We start from the raw sequence: 18,546 nt of genomic DNA, 5'->3' as shown, positions 1-18,546 counted from the left end.
TCATTTATACAGCACACGCACATTAACGTTACTGCAGTCTACTGACAATGAATATACATTACCTCCAGCCAGGACGTGATGTGTATTCAGAATCCTGACCACTTCTGTAGCGTCTGTGTGAGACTACAGCACAGCACAGCGAGATCTCGCTGTAAATGACAGCTTACAGCGTAATCTCGCGAAACTATGCCTGATATGCTGTAAATCACAGAGAAGTGGTCAAGATTCTGAATACACGCCACGTCCTGGCTGGAGGTAATGTATATTCATTGTCATGACACTGCAGTAATGTTATAGTGTGTTTATGAGGCTGCACATAACTATATAGCTATATCGCTATGTGCTGTATAAATGAATCGAGAGAAGGGTATGACGCTGATTGGTCAGCGTCATACACTTCTCTGTACAACGCCCACTTGGCCATATAATAAAACACGCCCAGTTGTCCATTAAGAAACTCATTAGTATAAAGCGAATATAGGTCATAACTCTGTCAAAAATGATCGTTTTTCTAAATAAAAAACACTGCTGTAATCTACATTACAGCGCCGATCACATTATGTAAAATATAGGGCACTTATAATGTGGTGACTGAGCCTCTTTAAACAGAGCCAGTGTCCATGAATTCCGGTACACTTTTCATGTATGCATTTTTAAAGAAAGTAATTTTCAATTTGGCGGTTTATTACGCAGACTATTATATCAATATAAGTTGTGTGAAAAGTTAGTGTCCACTTAGGCCCCATGCACACGACCGTGCCCGCAATCACGGCCCGGCTGCCGACTGACAGCCGCATTTTCGGGCTGTGCTCCCATACAAAGTATGGGAGCACGGCCCGCAAAATGCAAAAGAACGGACATGTTCCATAATTCCCGGAACATTTCCACGGCACTGACACCCTTCCGTAGTGCTACGGAAAGGTGTCAGTGTTCAATGAAAGTGAATGGCTCCGTTTTTGCGGACCGCAATTACGGAGGTTTTTTACGGTCGTGTGCATGGGGCCTTAAGGAGTGTAAAGTTGTCCTCGTTTCTATAAAGTTTATTCATTTTCACTACTACAATGTGGATAATGTCTTTCATTCCCTCTGGCTTCTGCACACCTGGCCTCCAGCCTTGTCTGTATTTTCTTTCTGAAAACATATCTTGACATTTTAAGTTTTCCCCATTAGGGTGAAAGGAGCTTTTGGCACAAGGCTATTTTGACTTAAAACTAACTTAAATTTGGCCTTAGATTTTTTTTCTTTTTGGCCCTGGTTATGGAAACAACCCTGATGTATTTTTCTGCAGTATTTCCTAACACAAAGAATAATGACTTTAGTGGTTTTTATGATTTCTCACTCCTCATTGGCACACCTTGCATTGACTTACAGGTTTCTTCTGAAGATAGACAATACTCATTTTAAATGAAAAGTGATGTTTTTAAAGTGTAGCTCCATGTTTAGAAATGCATTATACTAATCAATGTGTAGAGATTTGCTTATAGGGCAAAATTCATTACTAATAAAATGTGCTTGGATTTCTATTGAAGTCACAATTATAGGCAAACACAATCTAACTAAACTAATAACACAATACGTTGTAATGTTCATGTCTTTTATTGAGCATCCACAGTAAATATCCACAGTGGAGGGAGTAAGGCCGGATTCACACGAGCGGAGTTTTGTGCGCGCAAAAGCTCCTTGTGTCAGCAGCTTATGATGCGTGGCTGCGTGATTTTCGCGCAGCAGCCAACATTATGACACTGTTTTAATGTTTGTAAACAGAAAAGCACGTGGTACTTTTCTGTTTTCAGTCATAGTTTTGACTACTGTAGCACGCATTACGCGCGGCACATGGAAATGGGTCCGTGTGCCGTGCGCGGTTTTCACACACCCATTGATTTCAATGGGTGCGTGATGCGCGAAAAACGGGCAAATATAGGACATGGGAGTTTTACGCAGCGGACATACGCTGCGTGAAAATCACTGACAGACTGAATGGCCCCATTGGCTAACATAGGTCCGTGCGACGCGCGTGAAAATCACGGACGTAGTATACGTTCGTCTGAATAAGCCCTAAATGTACAGTGCCTTGTTGAAAGTATTCACCCTCCCTTGGTGTTTTTTTCTGCTTTGTTGCATTACAAATTTGAATTAAAATGAATTGTAAATGTAATGTAATATATTGACTTGATTAAAAAAAAAAGTCCAAATTGTTACAGTAGACATAATAAAAAAAGATCTGGTTTAACCCCTTAATGACCAGCCTATTTTCAACCTTAAAGGGGTTGTCCGGGAATAAATTTTATTTCAGTTTTAACTTAGTCATATTTAATAACATTTCTAATATAGTGTCTGCTTACCTGTGCCAGCGTTACTGTGTTACGATCTGCCGTCACGTGACCACACCCAGGGTAAATTTTTTATTTCCTGTGAGGTATCGTGTCTTTGCTCAGCCAGCACTTCCGGCTGAGAAAGGCACGGCACGTCATGAACTACAAATACAGGCAGTGGGCCAGGCGGATGTTTCACGCGCTCTTCAGAGCTCCGCCTCCTCTGGTCCCGCCGCCTGTAAATATAGTTGATGACGCGCCGTGTGTTTTACACAGCAGGAAGTGCTGGTTGAGCAAAGACACAGAGCATCATCAATCTTAGTACACGCCCCCTCTTTCTATCTTGTCGTCCACGCCTCATCAGCCCTCTTCACACTCGTAGTTCCCGCACTGCCTGGCCGTCTTCTGTTCCCTAACACACCCCCACGTCCTTTTATCTTGTCCTCCACTCTCCCTCATCCTCCTCTATTGTCCTATCGCTAAAGGCGTAGCAGTATGCAATTAGCTGAGATGCTTTGGAGGAAGGGGGAATGTAAGCGGTCTCCTCAGATGCTCAGGGGATCATGGGTATGGTGGGTTACCAGACAGGAAACAGCCAGGACCAGAAGCAAGGGATGTAAACAAACAGAAACAGCAGCAGTGAAACTGATCAAACTGAAACTGGTTAGAAGGTTAATTAGGGAAGGCAAACCAAGGCTGGGGGACAGTTTTTAGGAAAAAAATTAATCCTGGACAACCCCTTTAATGACCAAGGTATTTTCCATCGTCTCATTCCAAATGCTATAATTTTTTTATTTTTTCGCCGACATAGCTGTATAAAGTCTTGTAAGGGGAAAAAGTGGGTTTTTCATTTTTTTTCCACTTTTTTTTTTAAATAAACTTTTTTATTTTTTACTTTTTTACAAGTCCCACTAGGGGACTTTAATATGTGATCATCCGATCGCATTTATAATACACTGCAATACTTTTGTATTGCAGTGTATTACTGCCTGTCCGTTTAAAACGGACAGGCATCTGCTAGGTCATGCCTCTGGCATAGCCTAGCAGGCATTTACTACAGGCAGACCTGGGGGCCTTTATTAGGCCCGGGCTGCCATCGGAGACAGACACTCGGCGATTTTATGGAGCTCCCTCCCTCTCTCCAAAACAACTCAGATGGCGACGCTTGCTATTGATCGCCGTATCTGAGGGGTTAAACGGGTGAGATCGATACTTATATCGATCTCACCTGTTCGAGCAGGGATGCCCCCAGCCCTCAGCTGCCTCTGGCAGCTGAGAGCAGGGAGATTTAATGGCTCCCTGCTCTGTTTATTTATTCTGATGCAGCGCCGTAAAAAGGCTTATGCATCAGAATAAAGCCCATTAGTTGCCGCCGTGAAAAGGCGTATTGGCGGTCACTAACTGGTTAAAACAAAAAATAACTACAAACTGAAAAGTTGTGAGTTTATATTTATTCACCCTCATTGCTATAGAAACCCCAATAAAAGGTCTGGTCAAACAATTAACTTCAGGAGACACATAATTAGTTAAATAAGGTCCCTATGTGGGCTCAAATTGTCACATGTCAGTATAAATACACCTGTTCTGAAAGGCCCCTGAATCTACAACACCACTAAGAAAGCAACATGAAGACCAAGGAGCTCTCCAAACGGATCAGAGACAAAGTTGTGGAGAATATAGATCATGGTTGGGTTATTTAAAAAATATTATGGAGCGCCATTAAATCCATTATAACAAAATTAAAAGAATACGGCACAACTTCAAATCTGACAAGAGAAGGCCGCCCATCGAAACTTTCAGACCGGGCAAGAAGGGCGTTATTCAGAGATTCAACAATGACACCAACAATAATACTGAAGAAGCTCCAAAAAATCCACAGCGGAGATGGTAGTGTCTGTCCATAGGAACACTACAACCGTACACTCAACAGAGTGGGGCTTTATGGTAGTGGCCACAAAAAAATCAATTGCATAAAGAAAAGCGGTTTGAGTTTACCAAACGGCATGTGGCAGACTCCCCAAACACATTCTTTGGTCAGATGAGACTAAAATTTAACTTTATTTCCATCATGGAAAACGCTGTGTGTGGGGCAAACTGGGGGAGTCACTTGTTGAGAAGGATCTGGGTGTACTTGTAAATCATAAAATAAATAACAGCATGCAGTGTCAATCAGCTGCTTCAAAGGCCAGCAAGATATTGTCGTGTATTAAGAGGCATGGACTCGTGGGACGGATATAATATTACCACTTTACAAAGCATTAGTGAGGCCTCATCTAGAATATGCAGTCCAGTTCTGGTCTCCAGTTCATAGAAAGGATGCCCTGGAGTTGGAAAAAATACAAAGAAGAGCAACGAAGCTAATAAGGGGCATGGAGAATCTAAGTTATGAGGAAAGATTAAAATAATTAATCCTATTTAGCATTGAAAAGAGACGACTAAGGGGGGGGGCATGATTAACTTATATATTAATGGCACATACAAAAAATATGGTGAAATCCTTTTCCATGTAAAGCCCCCCAAAAAACAAGGGGGCACTCCCTACGTCTGGTTAAAAAAAGGTTCAACCTGCAGAGGAGACAAGCCTTCTTTACTGTGAGAACTGTGAATCTATGGAATAGCCTACCGCAGGAGCTGGTCACAGCAGGGACAGTAGATGGCTTTAAAAAAGGCTTCGATCATTTCCTAGAACAAAAAAATATTTGCTCCTATGTGTAGAAATTTTTACCTTCCATTTTCCCATCCCTTGGTTGAACTTGATGGACAGGTGTCTTTTTTTTTTTCAACCTATGTAACTATGATTGAAGGAAATATGGATCACGGTAAATGCAGGGCAATTTTTGAAGAAAACAACCGGTTATTCTGCCAGAGATTTAAGACTGGGACCTTCCAGCTGAACAATAACTCTAAATATACAGTACAACTCTTTGTGTGTTTGTTAGATTTGTCAGATTGGGTTTGTCTCTAATTGTGACTTCGACAACAATCAGACCACAATTTTTAGTAATCCTTGCAGAAATCCAGGTAATTCCAAAGGGTTCATTTACTCTTTCTTGCAACTTTAGACTGACACAGATAAACAAGAAGGTCCAGCATCGTGATGGCTAATAGTAATTCTTGTATTTATACCCAGCCCAAAAACCAATGTTATATACTCCTCGATTATGCGATTCAAGGCTACAGATAGTTCTTAGTCATTACGTTTTGCTATTTCTTATGCATCTTTTGGGGTTCAAAAACATTGAGAGGACAGATCCGTAAGGTGCACAACATTTTTCCTAATGAAGTATTTTTGCCATTATTCCACAGGATATGCCATACATGTCTAAAAGATGCAGGTCCCAGCTGTGTTTTGGCGGTTTCCGCAGTCACTGCGGCCACCTCTCCATTAATTCTCCACCTGGCTGTGGGGGTCGGGTGGGGCAGAATGTGAGGTCAGGGGACTCTCCATTCTGGACCTAAATGTGATTCCCACCACATGGACCAGCACCGATCACATTTTAGCATTTTCTGTGGATATGTCTGATTTGGGAATAACCCTTTAAGATATAAATTAAATCAAGCATAATAGTTGTTGCATACTGAATGCGCACAAGCTGGCTATGTGTGAAAACCTTTCTTGGCCATTTACAATTTACTACGTTTTAATTTCCATCAAATAGCAGTTCTCAGAATAAACCGTTTTTCCCTTCAACATTTACCGCTCCCCCGTCCTAGATGACTATTAATTCTCGTCTTTTTCTCAATTTTTTGCTTCATCTTTTCTCCACTCCTCACTCTCTGACCCCTTTCTCCACTCCACTCCCTGCTCTCTGACCCGTCTCATGTAAGCTTGTTGCCTCTCTTTTGTCCTCCAAATATACTTTTACTTGGTACTATTACTAGTTAAATTCACTTGTCAGTATAAAAATCATGTAATTGAAAACATGTTTCCGGTCTCTTATGGACTTAACGTACTGTGCCTGTTTGTTTTATATTTTCTTACTTACACCCTCAGTGTTTCTTTGCAGCATATAATAGTTTGCAGTTTAAAAAAATAATAAATTTTCTGTCATTTCTTGGCACATTGTTAGACTTGTGGCAGAGTTCGACTTTCGAACATTTGATCCTGAAGGTGTCCTTTTTTTTGCTGGTGGCCATCAGAACAGCTCATGGATAGTCCTTGCTCTGCGAAATGGAAAGCTTGAGCTGCAGCTGAAATATAATGGAATAGGACGAGTGACAAGCAGTGGACCAAGATTAAACGAGGGTATTTGGCAAACCGTAAGTATCACCCAGATATGAACACTGTATAGAAGAAGTGTGTGTGTATGATGAAAATAAATTGCATCGCCTGTTTGTGCTAATCGCATCATTTTAAGTAGGTTTTTAACATATCATCTAGACTGATGTAGCACGGTTCCACCTTTTAAAGTGTCAGTGATATTTCAGAAGTTTTTATCGGTGGGGGTAAAAGTATTCACCCTCACCCTTTCTTTTGTTGTTTTTCCTGTTATGTTGCATTACAGCCTGGATTTTTATTTATTTTTTATTTATTTTTATTTTATGTAATGCATCTTACCAAATAGTGCAAATTGATACGGTGGAATGAAAAAACAAAAACTTTGTTTAGGAAAAATATCTAGTTTAAAGCAAAAAAATAAAATAAATAACTACAAACTGAAAAGTTGTGAGTATATGTATTCAACCCCTTTGCTATGAAACTGCAAATTAATGTCTGGTCAAAACAATTAACTTCAGAAGTCACATAAATAGTTGAATAAGGTTCCCCTGTGTGCAACGTGTCACATGTCGGTATAAAAACAACTGTTCTGAGGCCCCTGAGTCTACAACACCACTAAACAACATGAAGAAGACAAACTGGTCAAAGACAAAGTTGTGGAGAAGTATAGATCATGGTTGGTTTATTAAATATAATATATCCCAAACTTTAAAAATCTAGTGAGCACCATTAAATCCATTGTAACAAAATGGAAAGAATGTGGCACAACTCTGACGAGAGCAGGTATTGCAGCTCAGCCCCATTCAAGAGAATAATGCGGAGCTGCAATACCAGACACCGCTCGTGGACAGGAGTGACAGTGTTTCTGGGGGGGGGGCAGATCCATATTCATATTGGTGAAGCCTAAACCAAATTGGTAGTGATTTTATTTTTTTTTATTCTTTCAATTAGAATATGAAGACCTTACAAGGATAAAATAGCATAAGTGCTAAAATTTCTAAAACATAGGGTCATGTCTAGTCTTCTTTTAGCCTACCACATTACATACATCTAGTCTGAGTTGCAAAATCAACCACTATGTTAATATATTGTGCTAGTCTGGATAAAATAATGTTTATTAAAGATTTCCCAGCCACCATGAAATAACAGCATAATTTGTTTGAATAGAGTAAAGGTCATATTAGTTTTGGTTACTATAAATAGATACATTAAGTAGAATAATTTTCTTTTTGTGTAAATGTTGTATTGGTAATAAAACTACTTAAATCTTAGATCTATTTTCCCAGAACTAAAAGGCTATATCTAGACATTGAACGTAAAAACGAAAAGTGTGCACGGTCTTAAATAGTTCTAACACTGAAGAAAAGTACTTTATTCATTTTAAGGCCTTGTTCACACAGAGTATTTTGCAGGCAGAAAAAAATCTGCCTCAATATTCTTTTCAGAATTTTGCTTCAAGAAAGAGCATGTCGTTTTTGTTTTTCCTGCGAGGGGCTAAAAACGAAAGCGGGGGAAAAACACCTCCCATTGAAATCAATGAGAGGCGGTCTCTGGTGCTTTTTGGTGCTGATTCCGATGCGGTTTCTGTGTCAAAATCGGCACCAAAAACTCAGTGTGAACAGGGCCAAAGTGTGTCAACCTCCTGACACCATGAAAATGGTAATTTTTTTGACAAGTTATTAATTTTGTTCCCTACCACAATTTCTTAAGCGCAAATATACGATAATGCTACATCATGGCTCCTTGGTTAGCACTTTTGCCTTACAGTATTGCGGTCTTGTGTTTGAATTCAACCAAAGAGCAACCTCTATATGAAGTTTGTAAAGTGCCCTGTATAAAACCTAATAAATTCAGCAATTTCTCTTTACAAATAAGATCTATTTGATATAATGTTTCAGAAAATCTGGATTATCAGCTACCAAGAAAGCATGTCAGTGTTCAACAAGAAAATATGATTTTCTTTCAAAATAACAGGCCATGTTGCAAAAATAAGTGCACCTGAAAATTACAAAATACAACTTAATAAAATATTTTCTGGTGCTAGTTAAGGTAAATTGATCAGCATGTATAAAGTGGACCGAGCATTGGGACAACGTGCATGGAAAACCCTTGCCTGGCCAGGGGGGTCTGATGACAGACACCGGTTTTTGTCAAAACTCAACAGTTTATTCTCTACTAGCGTAATGGTTAATACATACTGTACATTCACAGGTATCGCGGTAGACAACAGGACGTCGCTTGCGATATTTATCTTCCTTCCTAACCCACTTATTGCGGTCGCAGCCCAGATACAAACCCAACCATTACAGTTGACGTCTCCACCTCTTGACAGCAGTCTCTGCAACCACTCGAGCTCAACGATCACCTGTTTTTAGTGAATCCCAAGCTCCTCCCTCCACGTGATGACATAACCTATCACCATCTGCCTGGGGATATACAGGGTTTGCGAATCTAAGCCTTCTACCAAGAGTAAGATTGTGCACGAAGGCGGTAGTGCTCTCTGCCACCATGTTACCAACCACCCTGCAATCGTCTGCCTGCAATAACCGAGAAAACCGTACAATAAAACATGATAATTTCACAAGAACGTTCCCACTGGTCTTGTCCTCTTTCCTGTATAACAAACGTTTAAACCGTGTACCGATACGATACAAGCAACCAAATATGTCAGGCGTCCATGGCCGTCTCTTCCGGACAACCTTTACAACTAGAGGAGTCTGTAACCAGTGTAATTGTTTGAGAATTAGATGTGGCACTTAACCCACTAAATAATAATCAGACTTCATGCTAAATTATTTAATTGCATAAAAGAGGACAAGGGTACATGAAGATTAGCAAATCACTGGTCAGTCAGAACACCGTAGAAAAAGTAAGAGATTCCTCCTTTTTTTTTTTTTTTTTTTTTTTTAAATGGTCTTATGGATATGTTATAAATGTCTGAGATAGGAATAACCCTTAAAGTATATATTGAATAAATTATAATTTTGTCATCCTTCCGTGAATTAGAACGGTCATTTAGAAATCTATCTTTGTTTAGAGTGGGTGTGGGGTGTGCAGTGTACTATATGTTCCGCCTGGGTTTCCTTTGGGTATTCCGCTTTTCTCCCACAGTCCAAAATCTTACTGATGGGTAAATTGTCTCTACAGTGCGTGCGTGTGTGTGTGTGTGTGTGTGTGTGTGTGTGTGAGAGATGGGGAAATTAGATTGTGAGCCCCATTGGGGACAGGGACTGCAGGATATATTGGCGCTGTATACGCAACAAAAACAAATAACTGATAATAGTATTTGGGATTACCTGACGTTTATGGTATAATCTGGTGATTAACAACCAATTTAAACCTTATAAAAAAACGTACATCTAGGCGCGGAAAACCCGTTAGCTTTTTGCATTAAGTGTGTGTTTTTTTTCCACAGATTTCTGTTGAAGAACTTGATCGGAATTTGGTGATAAAAGTCAATAGAGACGCAGTCATGAAAATAGCAGTGGCTGGGGATCTTTTTACATTTGACAAAGGATTGTACCAGCTAAATTTGACAGTAGGAGGAATTCCCTTTAAAAGTAGGGACCTAATTCAGCCAGTAAGTTCTTCCTAAAGCGTAATAATAAAGAAGTCTGCCATATTTTAACTCTCACCCTGAAATGTGTTAACTTGTCTGCTCTCAGATGAACGCTCGTATGGATGGTTGTTTGAGGAGCTGGAACTGGCTGAATGGGGAAGACACTTCTATTCAGGAGACTGTGCAAAAAACTGAGAAGATGCAGTGCTTTTTGGTTGCTGGCAGAGGATCTTTTTATCCAGGAAGAGGATATGCCCTTTTCTCCATCGATTATAGTAAGGAAAAATTTATTACGGAACGTTATTTATTAAATACAGGGCACTTAAAAATAACAAATACCAGCCAGTATATAGCAGCTATGATTCTGCTTCCACAAGGTTATAGGATTTTGTAAGTTACTTGGGTTATATGAGCAAAATCCACTGATGTTTGCTGAGGGTGCGTATCCTCAGCCCTCCTGTGTGATGACTCTCCGCAGTGGGAAAATTTAAACTTTTCTCATCCCTCGCCAAATCTGAAAAGTAACAAACGTGTGCGTAGTCTTTAAAAAATATGGCCTAATCTACGTTTCCTTAACGTAAACTAAGTGAAAATGGCACAAATTTTGGTGCAAACCTATGTTTAATTTTATTTTTTGGACTGGTAGAGCCTTCAAAATGTGCAAAATTTATAATAAAGCATGCAACGTTTTATATATTTGGAGCAAATCCCTTCAACTGCCTTTTTACTTATGGCTCTCTTACATAGGCTAATGATAAGGCGAGCAAGTGCTCATACGAATGCTCGCGCCTTATCATTGCCCTATTTAAAAAGAGCTGTGATCGCTTGTTAGCTGATGAGATCTTTTATGTGACCTAAAAAAGTCACTTGTCGGCAGCACAACTCTCCTTGTAAACATGGGATGTGCTGCCAACTAGATGCAAATGTATGGAGACGAATGATCGTTAGTCTCCATATTTTCCTATTATTGTTTTATTTAACCAGTTAATGACCGCCAATACGCCTTTTAACGGCGGCCACTAACGGGCTTTATTCTGATGCATATGCCTTTTTACGGCACTGCATCAGGATGAGTAAACAGAGCAGGGAGCCGTCAAATCTCCCTGCTCTCAGCTGCTAGAGGCAGCTGAGGGCTGGGGGCATCCCTGCTCTGCCATGTGAGATCGATATAAGTATCGATCTCACATGTTTAACCCCTCAGATGCGGTGCGCAATAGCGAGCACCGCATCTGAGTGGTTTTGGAGAGAGGGACGGAGCTCCCTCTCTCCCACCGACACCCGGCGATAAGATCGCAGAGTGTCTGTATCTTCTATGGCAGCCGGGGGCCTAATAAAGGCCCCCAGGTCTGCCTGTCATGAATGCCTGCTAGATCATGCCTCTGGCATGACCTAGCAGATGCCTGTCCGTTTTAAACGGACAGGCAGTAATACACTGCAATACAGAAGTATTGCAGTGTATTATAATAGCGATCGGAGAATCTCATAGTGAAGTCCCCTAGTGGGACTGGTAAAAAAGTAAAAAAAAAGTTTAATAAAGTTAATTTAAAAAAAAATGTGAAAAAAAATGAAAAACCCACCTTTTCCCCTTACAAAATGCTTTATATTATAAAACCAAAATAAAGTAAAAAAAGTTACACATATTTGGTATCGCCGCGTCCGTAACGACCCCGACTATAAATCTATTACATTATTTAACCCGCACGGTGAACGCCGTAAAAAAATTGAATAAAAACTATGGAAAAATTGCTTTTTTCTGTGAATCCTGACTTAAAAAAAATGTTATAAAAAGTGATCAAAAAGTCGCATCTACTCCAAAATGGTACCAATAAAAACGACAAGTCTTACCGCAAAAAAAAAGCCCTCATGCAAATGCATCGGCAGAACAATAAAAACGTTACGGCTCTTCAAACATGGAGACACAAAAACAAATAATTTTGAAAAAAAAGTGTTATTCCTGTGTAAAAGTAGTAAAACATACAAAAACGATACAAATTTGGTATTGTTGCAATCGTAACAACCCGCTGAATAAAGTTATTTGTGTTATTTATATCACACGGTAAACGGCGTAGATTTAAGACGTGAAAAAGCGTGGCGAAATTTCAGGGTTTTTTCTATTCCCCCCCCCCCCAACAAAAAGTTAATAAAAGCTAATCAATAAATAATATGTACCTCAAAATGGTGCTATTAAAAAGTACAACTTGTCCCGCAAAAAACAAGACCTTATACAGCTATGTCGACGCAAAAATAAAAGCGTTATAGCTCTAGGAATGCGACGATGGAAAAACGTAAAAAATGGCTTGGTCATTAAAGGTAATGTGTTGCCAGAAAAACATGTTTTTGTTTTTTTAATTAAACATTTAGTGTGTAGGTGATTAAACATTGTTCAAATTTTTTTTTTTTTTTCACGAGTCAGGAAATATTATAAATTAATTCTAATTTATAATATTTCCCATTGCTGGTCACTAGATGGAGCTATTCCCAAAATTGCAGCATTGCAAAATTGGGTAAAAAGCCCTCGCTCTAGTGAGCTCTCAGCATCCCCCCCCCCTCCTTTTATCCTGGCTAGTGCCGGGATAAACGAGGGGTTTGAACGGTCTAACCTCCTACACTGTGTGTCGCCATTTTTTGAGCTAACACACAGTGTAGAAGGTTTACATACAGTAGTAAACGTACACAAACACGAACATACATAGAAATCTCTTACCTGCTCCTGCCGCCGCGGCTCCCTCCGGCCCGTCCGCTCCGTCTGCTGCCGCTGGTCCAAGTGCACAAGTCCGGAAGCCGCGACCGGAAGTAGTAATCTTACTGTCCGGCCGCGACTTCCGGTCCACAGGAAAATGGCGCCGGACGGCGCGCATTTCAAATTGGACTGTGTGGGAGCGGCGCATGCGCAGTTCCCACACAGACGGCGTACATGTTAGTGGATGGAACGGGCCCCGTTCGCAGTCCCTATGGGACTGTGGCTGCCGTATTCCATGTCTGTATGTGTCGTTAATCGACACATACAGAAATGGAAAAAAAAATGGCAGCCCCATAGGGAAGAAAAAGTGTAAAAATAAGAAAAAGTAAAACACAAACACACAAATAAATATAAACGTTTTTAATAAAGCACTAACATCTTTAACATATTAAAAAAAATATTGTGATGACACTGTTCCTTTAAGGTTTAAAATAGGCTGGTCATTAAGGGGTTAAAGGTTTCAAAGCGATCACCGATCAACATGCAGTATTGTCAATCGGCGCTTTGACTGGTGTAAAAAACTCCAGTCTATGTAAATGTGGGCTAATGTGTTTAATGAGGATCTGCCATTAGTCCTGTGTTTTTCTTGTAAGCCCCAAACCACAAATAATGTTTCCTTTGTGCATTATTGCTGCTGTTGTCTGCACAGCATTTAACCTGTGATGGCTCCTTCATAGATTACAGTGTTTGTAATGTTGAACAGCAAGTCTTCACAACTGACATAGTAGAACTATGCAGAGGCATGTTAGTAAAGCATTGGTGCTTAGCGTGTTATTATAACAGAAGCTGTTATCTCTTCATCTGGATGAACGCTCGTTCCCGATCATTGCCGATCATCTCGTCCGGTGGCTGATCGCATCTTTTATGTGGCCAGAATAATGCTCGCTTGTCTGCAACACATTTCTCCATGTCAATGGAATGTGTTGCCGACCAGATGAAAAATGTATGGGGACGAACGTTTGTATCAACGATCTTTCGTCCCCTATACGTGCTGCTATTGCTCCCTACGAATTAAACAAATGAGCGCCTATCGACCTGCTGTACTATTGATCGGTGCTGTGTAAAAGGACATTGTCACAGGCTGCTGATCAGCCTGTGACATGGTCCCCCAATGCAACTATCAGTATTACAGTAAATATTCATTACAGTGGGCTGCGTGAGACTGGATTTCAATATGAAGTCCACTAAAACAGTACAACAAGTATATTACAAAGATTATTATATTTACACAAGCAGGCAAATTAGCGGAACTTGTAGTTCTTTTAACCCTTTTTGCGTAAATGTGTGTACTGTTATTTGTAATTGTGGTCTATTGAATGCATTTAAGTCTAGTGGTAAGAACAACTCCTCTTGCTGAAAAAGTAATCGTGCTTTTTTTAATCCAACATGTTAACTTGTCGGCAAATCCCACTGACATTCGATTTGTATTTGCAGCTTTAGGTTCAAACTCAGCCTTAGGCCTCGTGCACACAACCGTAAAAACACCCGTTATTACGGGTCATAATTACGACCTGTAATAACGGGCTCATAGACTTCTATTGTTTATATGTTCTCCTTGTGTTTTTGTGGGTTTCCTTCCAAATACCAAAAACATTCTGATAGATTAATTGGCTTCCTACTAAACTAACTTGTCTGTGTGTGTTATTGAAATGAGATTGTGAGCCTCACTAGGCACGGTCTGATGTCAGTACGTTCTCTATACAGTGTTGCAAATTAAACATGAAAGCAGAATGTATCCGACGTTTCCTTGATTTCTTGTAGTGCATTTATCTAATGAAGAACAATATGAGTCAAACTGGAGTATAGAGGTCAGTGCGGAGATAAATCCAGCAACAGATACTGGAGTGCTCTTTGCTCTTGTGTCAGAAGACATGGAAGTCCCTCTGTCACTAGCACTTGTCGATTATCATTCCACTACAAAAGTGAAACGGCAGGTAAGAACTGCGCACAAGTTATACACCGATATACAGACAGATATATGCTTACTTAAAGAGGCTCTGTCACCAGATTTTGCAACCCCTATCTGCTATTGCAGCAGATCGGCGCTGCAATGTAGATTACAGTAACGTTTTTATTTTTAAAAAACGAGCATTTTTGGCCAAGTTATGACCATTTTCGTATTTATGCAAATGAGGCTTGCAAAAGTACAACTGGGCGTGTTGAAAAGTAAAAGTACAACTGGGCGTGTATTATGTGTGTTACATCGGGGCGTGTTTACTACTTTTACTAGCTGGGCTTTCTGATGAGAAGTATCATCCACTTCTCTTCAGAACGCCCAGCTTCTGGCAGTGCAGATCTGTGACGTCACTCACAGGTCCTGCATCGTGTCGGCACCAGAGGCTACAGTTGATTCTGCAGCAGCATCAGCAGGTAAGTAGCTACATCGACTTACCTGCACACGTCGATGCTGCTGCAGAATCATCTGTGTCGATGTGTCCTCGCTCGTCTGACACGATGCAGGACCTGTGAGTGACGACACAGCGTGATCTCTGGAGAACACGGCTGTGTCTGCACTGCCAGAAGCTGGGCGTTGTGAAGAGAAGTGGATGATACTTCTATACACAACGCCCAGCTAGTAAAAGTAGTAAACACGCCCCGATGTAACGAACACAATACACGCCCAGTTGTACTTTTACTTTTCAACACGCCCAGTTGTACTTTTGCAAGCCTCATTTGCATAAATACGAAAATGGTCATAACTTGGCCAAAAATGCTCGTTTTTTTTAAAATAAAAACGTTACTGTCATCTACATTGCAGCGCCTATCTGCTGCAATAGCAGATAGGGGTTGCAAAATCTGGTGACAGAGCCTCTTTAAGGAGAGACTGACCAAGTCAAGGTCTCTTTCTTTGTAGCGTAAGTTTCATTTTTAAAGTTAGTTATTTTTAGAAGTGTTAGGGCTTATTCAGACGAACGTGATATACGTCCGTGCAACGCGCGTGATTTTTCACGCGCCTCGCACGGACCTATGTTAGTCAATGGGGCCGTTCAGACAGTCCGAGTTTCACGCAGCGTGTGTCCGCTGCGTAAAACTTACTACGTGTCCTATATTTGTGCGTTTTTCGCGCATCACGCACCCATTGAAGTCAATGGGTGCGTGAAAATCACGCGCAGCACACGGAAGCACTTCCGTGTGACGCGCGTGATTCGCGCAACAGCAGTAAAAACTATGAATGAAAACAGAAAAGCACCACGTGCTTTTCTGTTTACAAACATACAGAGTGTCATAATGATGGCGGCTGCGAGAACATCACACATCCACGCATCATACGCGGCTGACACACGGAGCTGTTATGTACCTTTTGCGCACGCAAAACGCACACGCTTGTGTGAATCCGGCCTTATAGTGCCAGTGTATTATTCCGTCAGCTCCAAAGGGTTACTAAAACAATAGTGTACCATTTGTCATAACCCTTTAACCCCTACCCGCACCAGGACGTAACTGTACGTCGTTGCGGGAAGTTACTTCCCGCACGAGGACGTACAGTTACTGAGTTAATCCCGGTGCACACTGTCGGCGACAGTGTGCACCGGGAACCAGGAGGTCAGCTGTCGCCGACAGCTGACACTCCCCTCTTGCCGGCCAGCGGTCCTTTGCCGCTGATTTCGGCGCATTAACCCCTTAAATTCGGCGATCGGGTGCAATCGCCGAATTTTAGGGGTTTCTAACATATCGGCAGACCCCCGTCCGAAATCGCGGGGTCTGCCGATAGTTAGTATGGCAAACGGAAGCCAAACAATGGCTTCCGGGTCTGCCATGGACAGAAGCCCATCAGGACCAACCTTCGGCTGGTCCTGATAGGCTTCCTGTCAGAGTGACAGAAAGTCACTGTGCCGTTCCCGATGCACACTGTCGGCGACAGTGTGCATCGGGAACTTGGAGATCAGCTGTCCCCGACAGCTGACACTCTCCAGTGTTGCCGATCAGCGGCTCATCGCCGCTGATTTCGGCAATTAACCCGTTACATGCGGGGCTCGATTGCGATCTCCGCATGTAGCGGGTTTGTAGCGCATCAGCAGCCCCCATGCAATCGTGGGGGCTTCTGATGCTTGTGATGGCACCCGGGGGCCAGACAACGGCCCCCAGGTCTGCCATGTATGTCAGCCTATGAGGATCAGCCTCTGTTGATCCTCGTAGACCAACTGTCAGAGTGACTGTGACGTCACACTGACAGTTGGAATACGTTACACTACCTAGGTAGTGTAATGTATTCTAGCAGCGATCAGAGCTGCAGGTCAAAAAAGAAAGTGTAAAAAGTAAAAGAAAAGTTAATAAACAAAAATATAAAGTGTAAAAAGTAAAAAAAAGTTAATAAAAATGTTTTATAAAAGTGTAAAAATAAAAGGTTTTGTTTTCCTATAATAAGTCATTTATTATAGGGAAAAAATGAAAACGTTAAAAAAAAAGTACACATATTTGGTATCGCCGCGTTCGTAACGACCCAATCTATGAAACTATAATGTTAATTTTTCCGCACGGTGAACGCCGCAAACAAAATAAACGGAAAACTGTCAGCATCGCTATTTTTTGGTCACCACCCCTCCCAAGATATAGAATAAAAAGTGATCAAAAAGTCGCATTTACCCCAAAATGGTACCAATAAAAACTACAACCCGTCCCGCAAAAAACAAGACCTCCCACAGCTTTTTTGACGAAAAAATAAAAACGTTACGGCTCAAAATAGCGTGTCCCAGAAAATAAATTATTTTATAGAAACTTAATTTTATTGTGCAAACGCTGCAAAACGTAAAAAAATCTATACACATATGGTATCGCCATAATCGTACCGACCGGCAGAATAAATTAAAACGTAATTTATTGCGCACGGTGAACGCTGTAATAAATAAAGAATTTAAAGCGCCAAAATCGCTGTTTTTTGGTCACCTTAGCTCTAAAAAAGATCCTGAGGGGCCAAAATCTCACTATACCCCTAGAAAAATTCCTTGAGGGGTGTAGATTCCAAAATGGGGTCACTTTTGGGGGGTTTACACTGTTTTGGTCCCTCCGGGGCGTTGCAAACCCGACATGGCACTGAAAACCAATCCAGCAAAATCTGCGCTCCAAAATCCAAAAGGCGCTCCTTCCCTCCTGAGCCCTGCTGTGGGTCCAAACATCAGTTTACGACCACATATGGGGTATTGCCGTAATCGGGAGAAATTGCTTTACAAATTTTGGGGTGCTTTTTCTCCTTTATTCCTTGTAAAAATGAAAAAATTCTATGTTTCCACAGAAAAATAGGTGATTTTCATCTTCACAGACTAATTCCACTAAATTCTGCAAAAAAACTGTGGGGTCAATATGCTATCTATACCCCTAGAAAAATGCCTTGAGGGGTGTAGTTTCCAAAATGGGGTCACTTTGGAGGGGTTTCGGCTGTTTAGGTACCACAAGACCGCCTCAAACCTGACATGGTGCCTAAAATATATTCCTAAAAAAAGGAGGCCCCGAAATCCACTAGCTGCTCCTTTGCTTCTGAGGTTTGTGTTTCAGTCCATTAGGACACTAGGGCCACATGTTGGATATTTCTAAAATCTGCAGAATCTGGGCAATAAATATTGAGTTGCGTTTCCCTGGTAAAACCTTCTGTGTTACAGATTTTTTTTTATTACAAATGAATTTCGGCAAAAAAAATGAAATTTGTAAATTTCACCTCTACTTTGCCTTAATTCCTGTGAAACGCCTAAAGGGTTAAAATATTTTCTGAATGTGGTTTTGA

At 41.0% G+C, this 18,546-nt stretch overlaps 1 protein-coding gene across 3 annotated transcripts in view; it reads left to right on the top strand.

Moving 5' to 3' along the window:
• The window catches only part of GAS6 (growth arrest specific 6), a 102,053-nt gene that overhangs the window by 80,162 nt on the left and 3,345 nt on the right, over window positions 1-18,546 (top strand). For all 3 annotated transcript variants that reach the window (XM_075852640.1, XM_075852641.1, XM_075852639.1), the window contains 4 exons: window positions 6,383-6,572; window positions 9,947-10,111; window positions 10,197-10,365; window positions 14,592-14,764. In XM_075852640.1, the coding sequence (XP_075708755.1) occupies window positions 6,383-6,572; window positions 9,947-10,111; window positions 10,197-10,365; window positions 14,592-14,764 (697 nt within the window). The remainder of the gene's footprint in view (window positions 1-6,382; window positions 6,573-9,946; window positions 10,112-10,196; window positions 10,366-14,591; window positions 14,765-18,546) is intronic.

The sequence above is a fragment of the Rhinoderma darwinii genome, chromosome 2, assembly GCF_050947455.1.
Source record: "Rhinoderma darwinii isolate aRhiDar2 chromosome 2, aRhiDar2.hap1, whole genome shotgun sequence".
Taxonomy (NCBI): Eukaryota; Metazoa; Chordata; class Amphibia; order Anura; family Rhinodermatidae; genus Rhinoderma; species Rhinoderma darwinii.
This window is presented reverse-complemented; position numbering and strand designations above follow the sequence as displayed.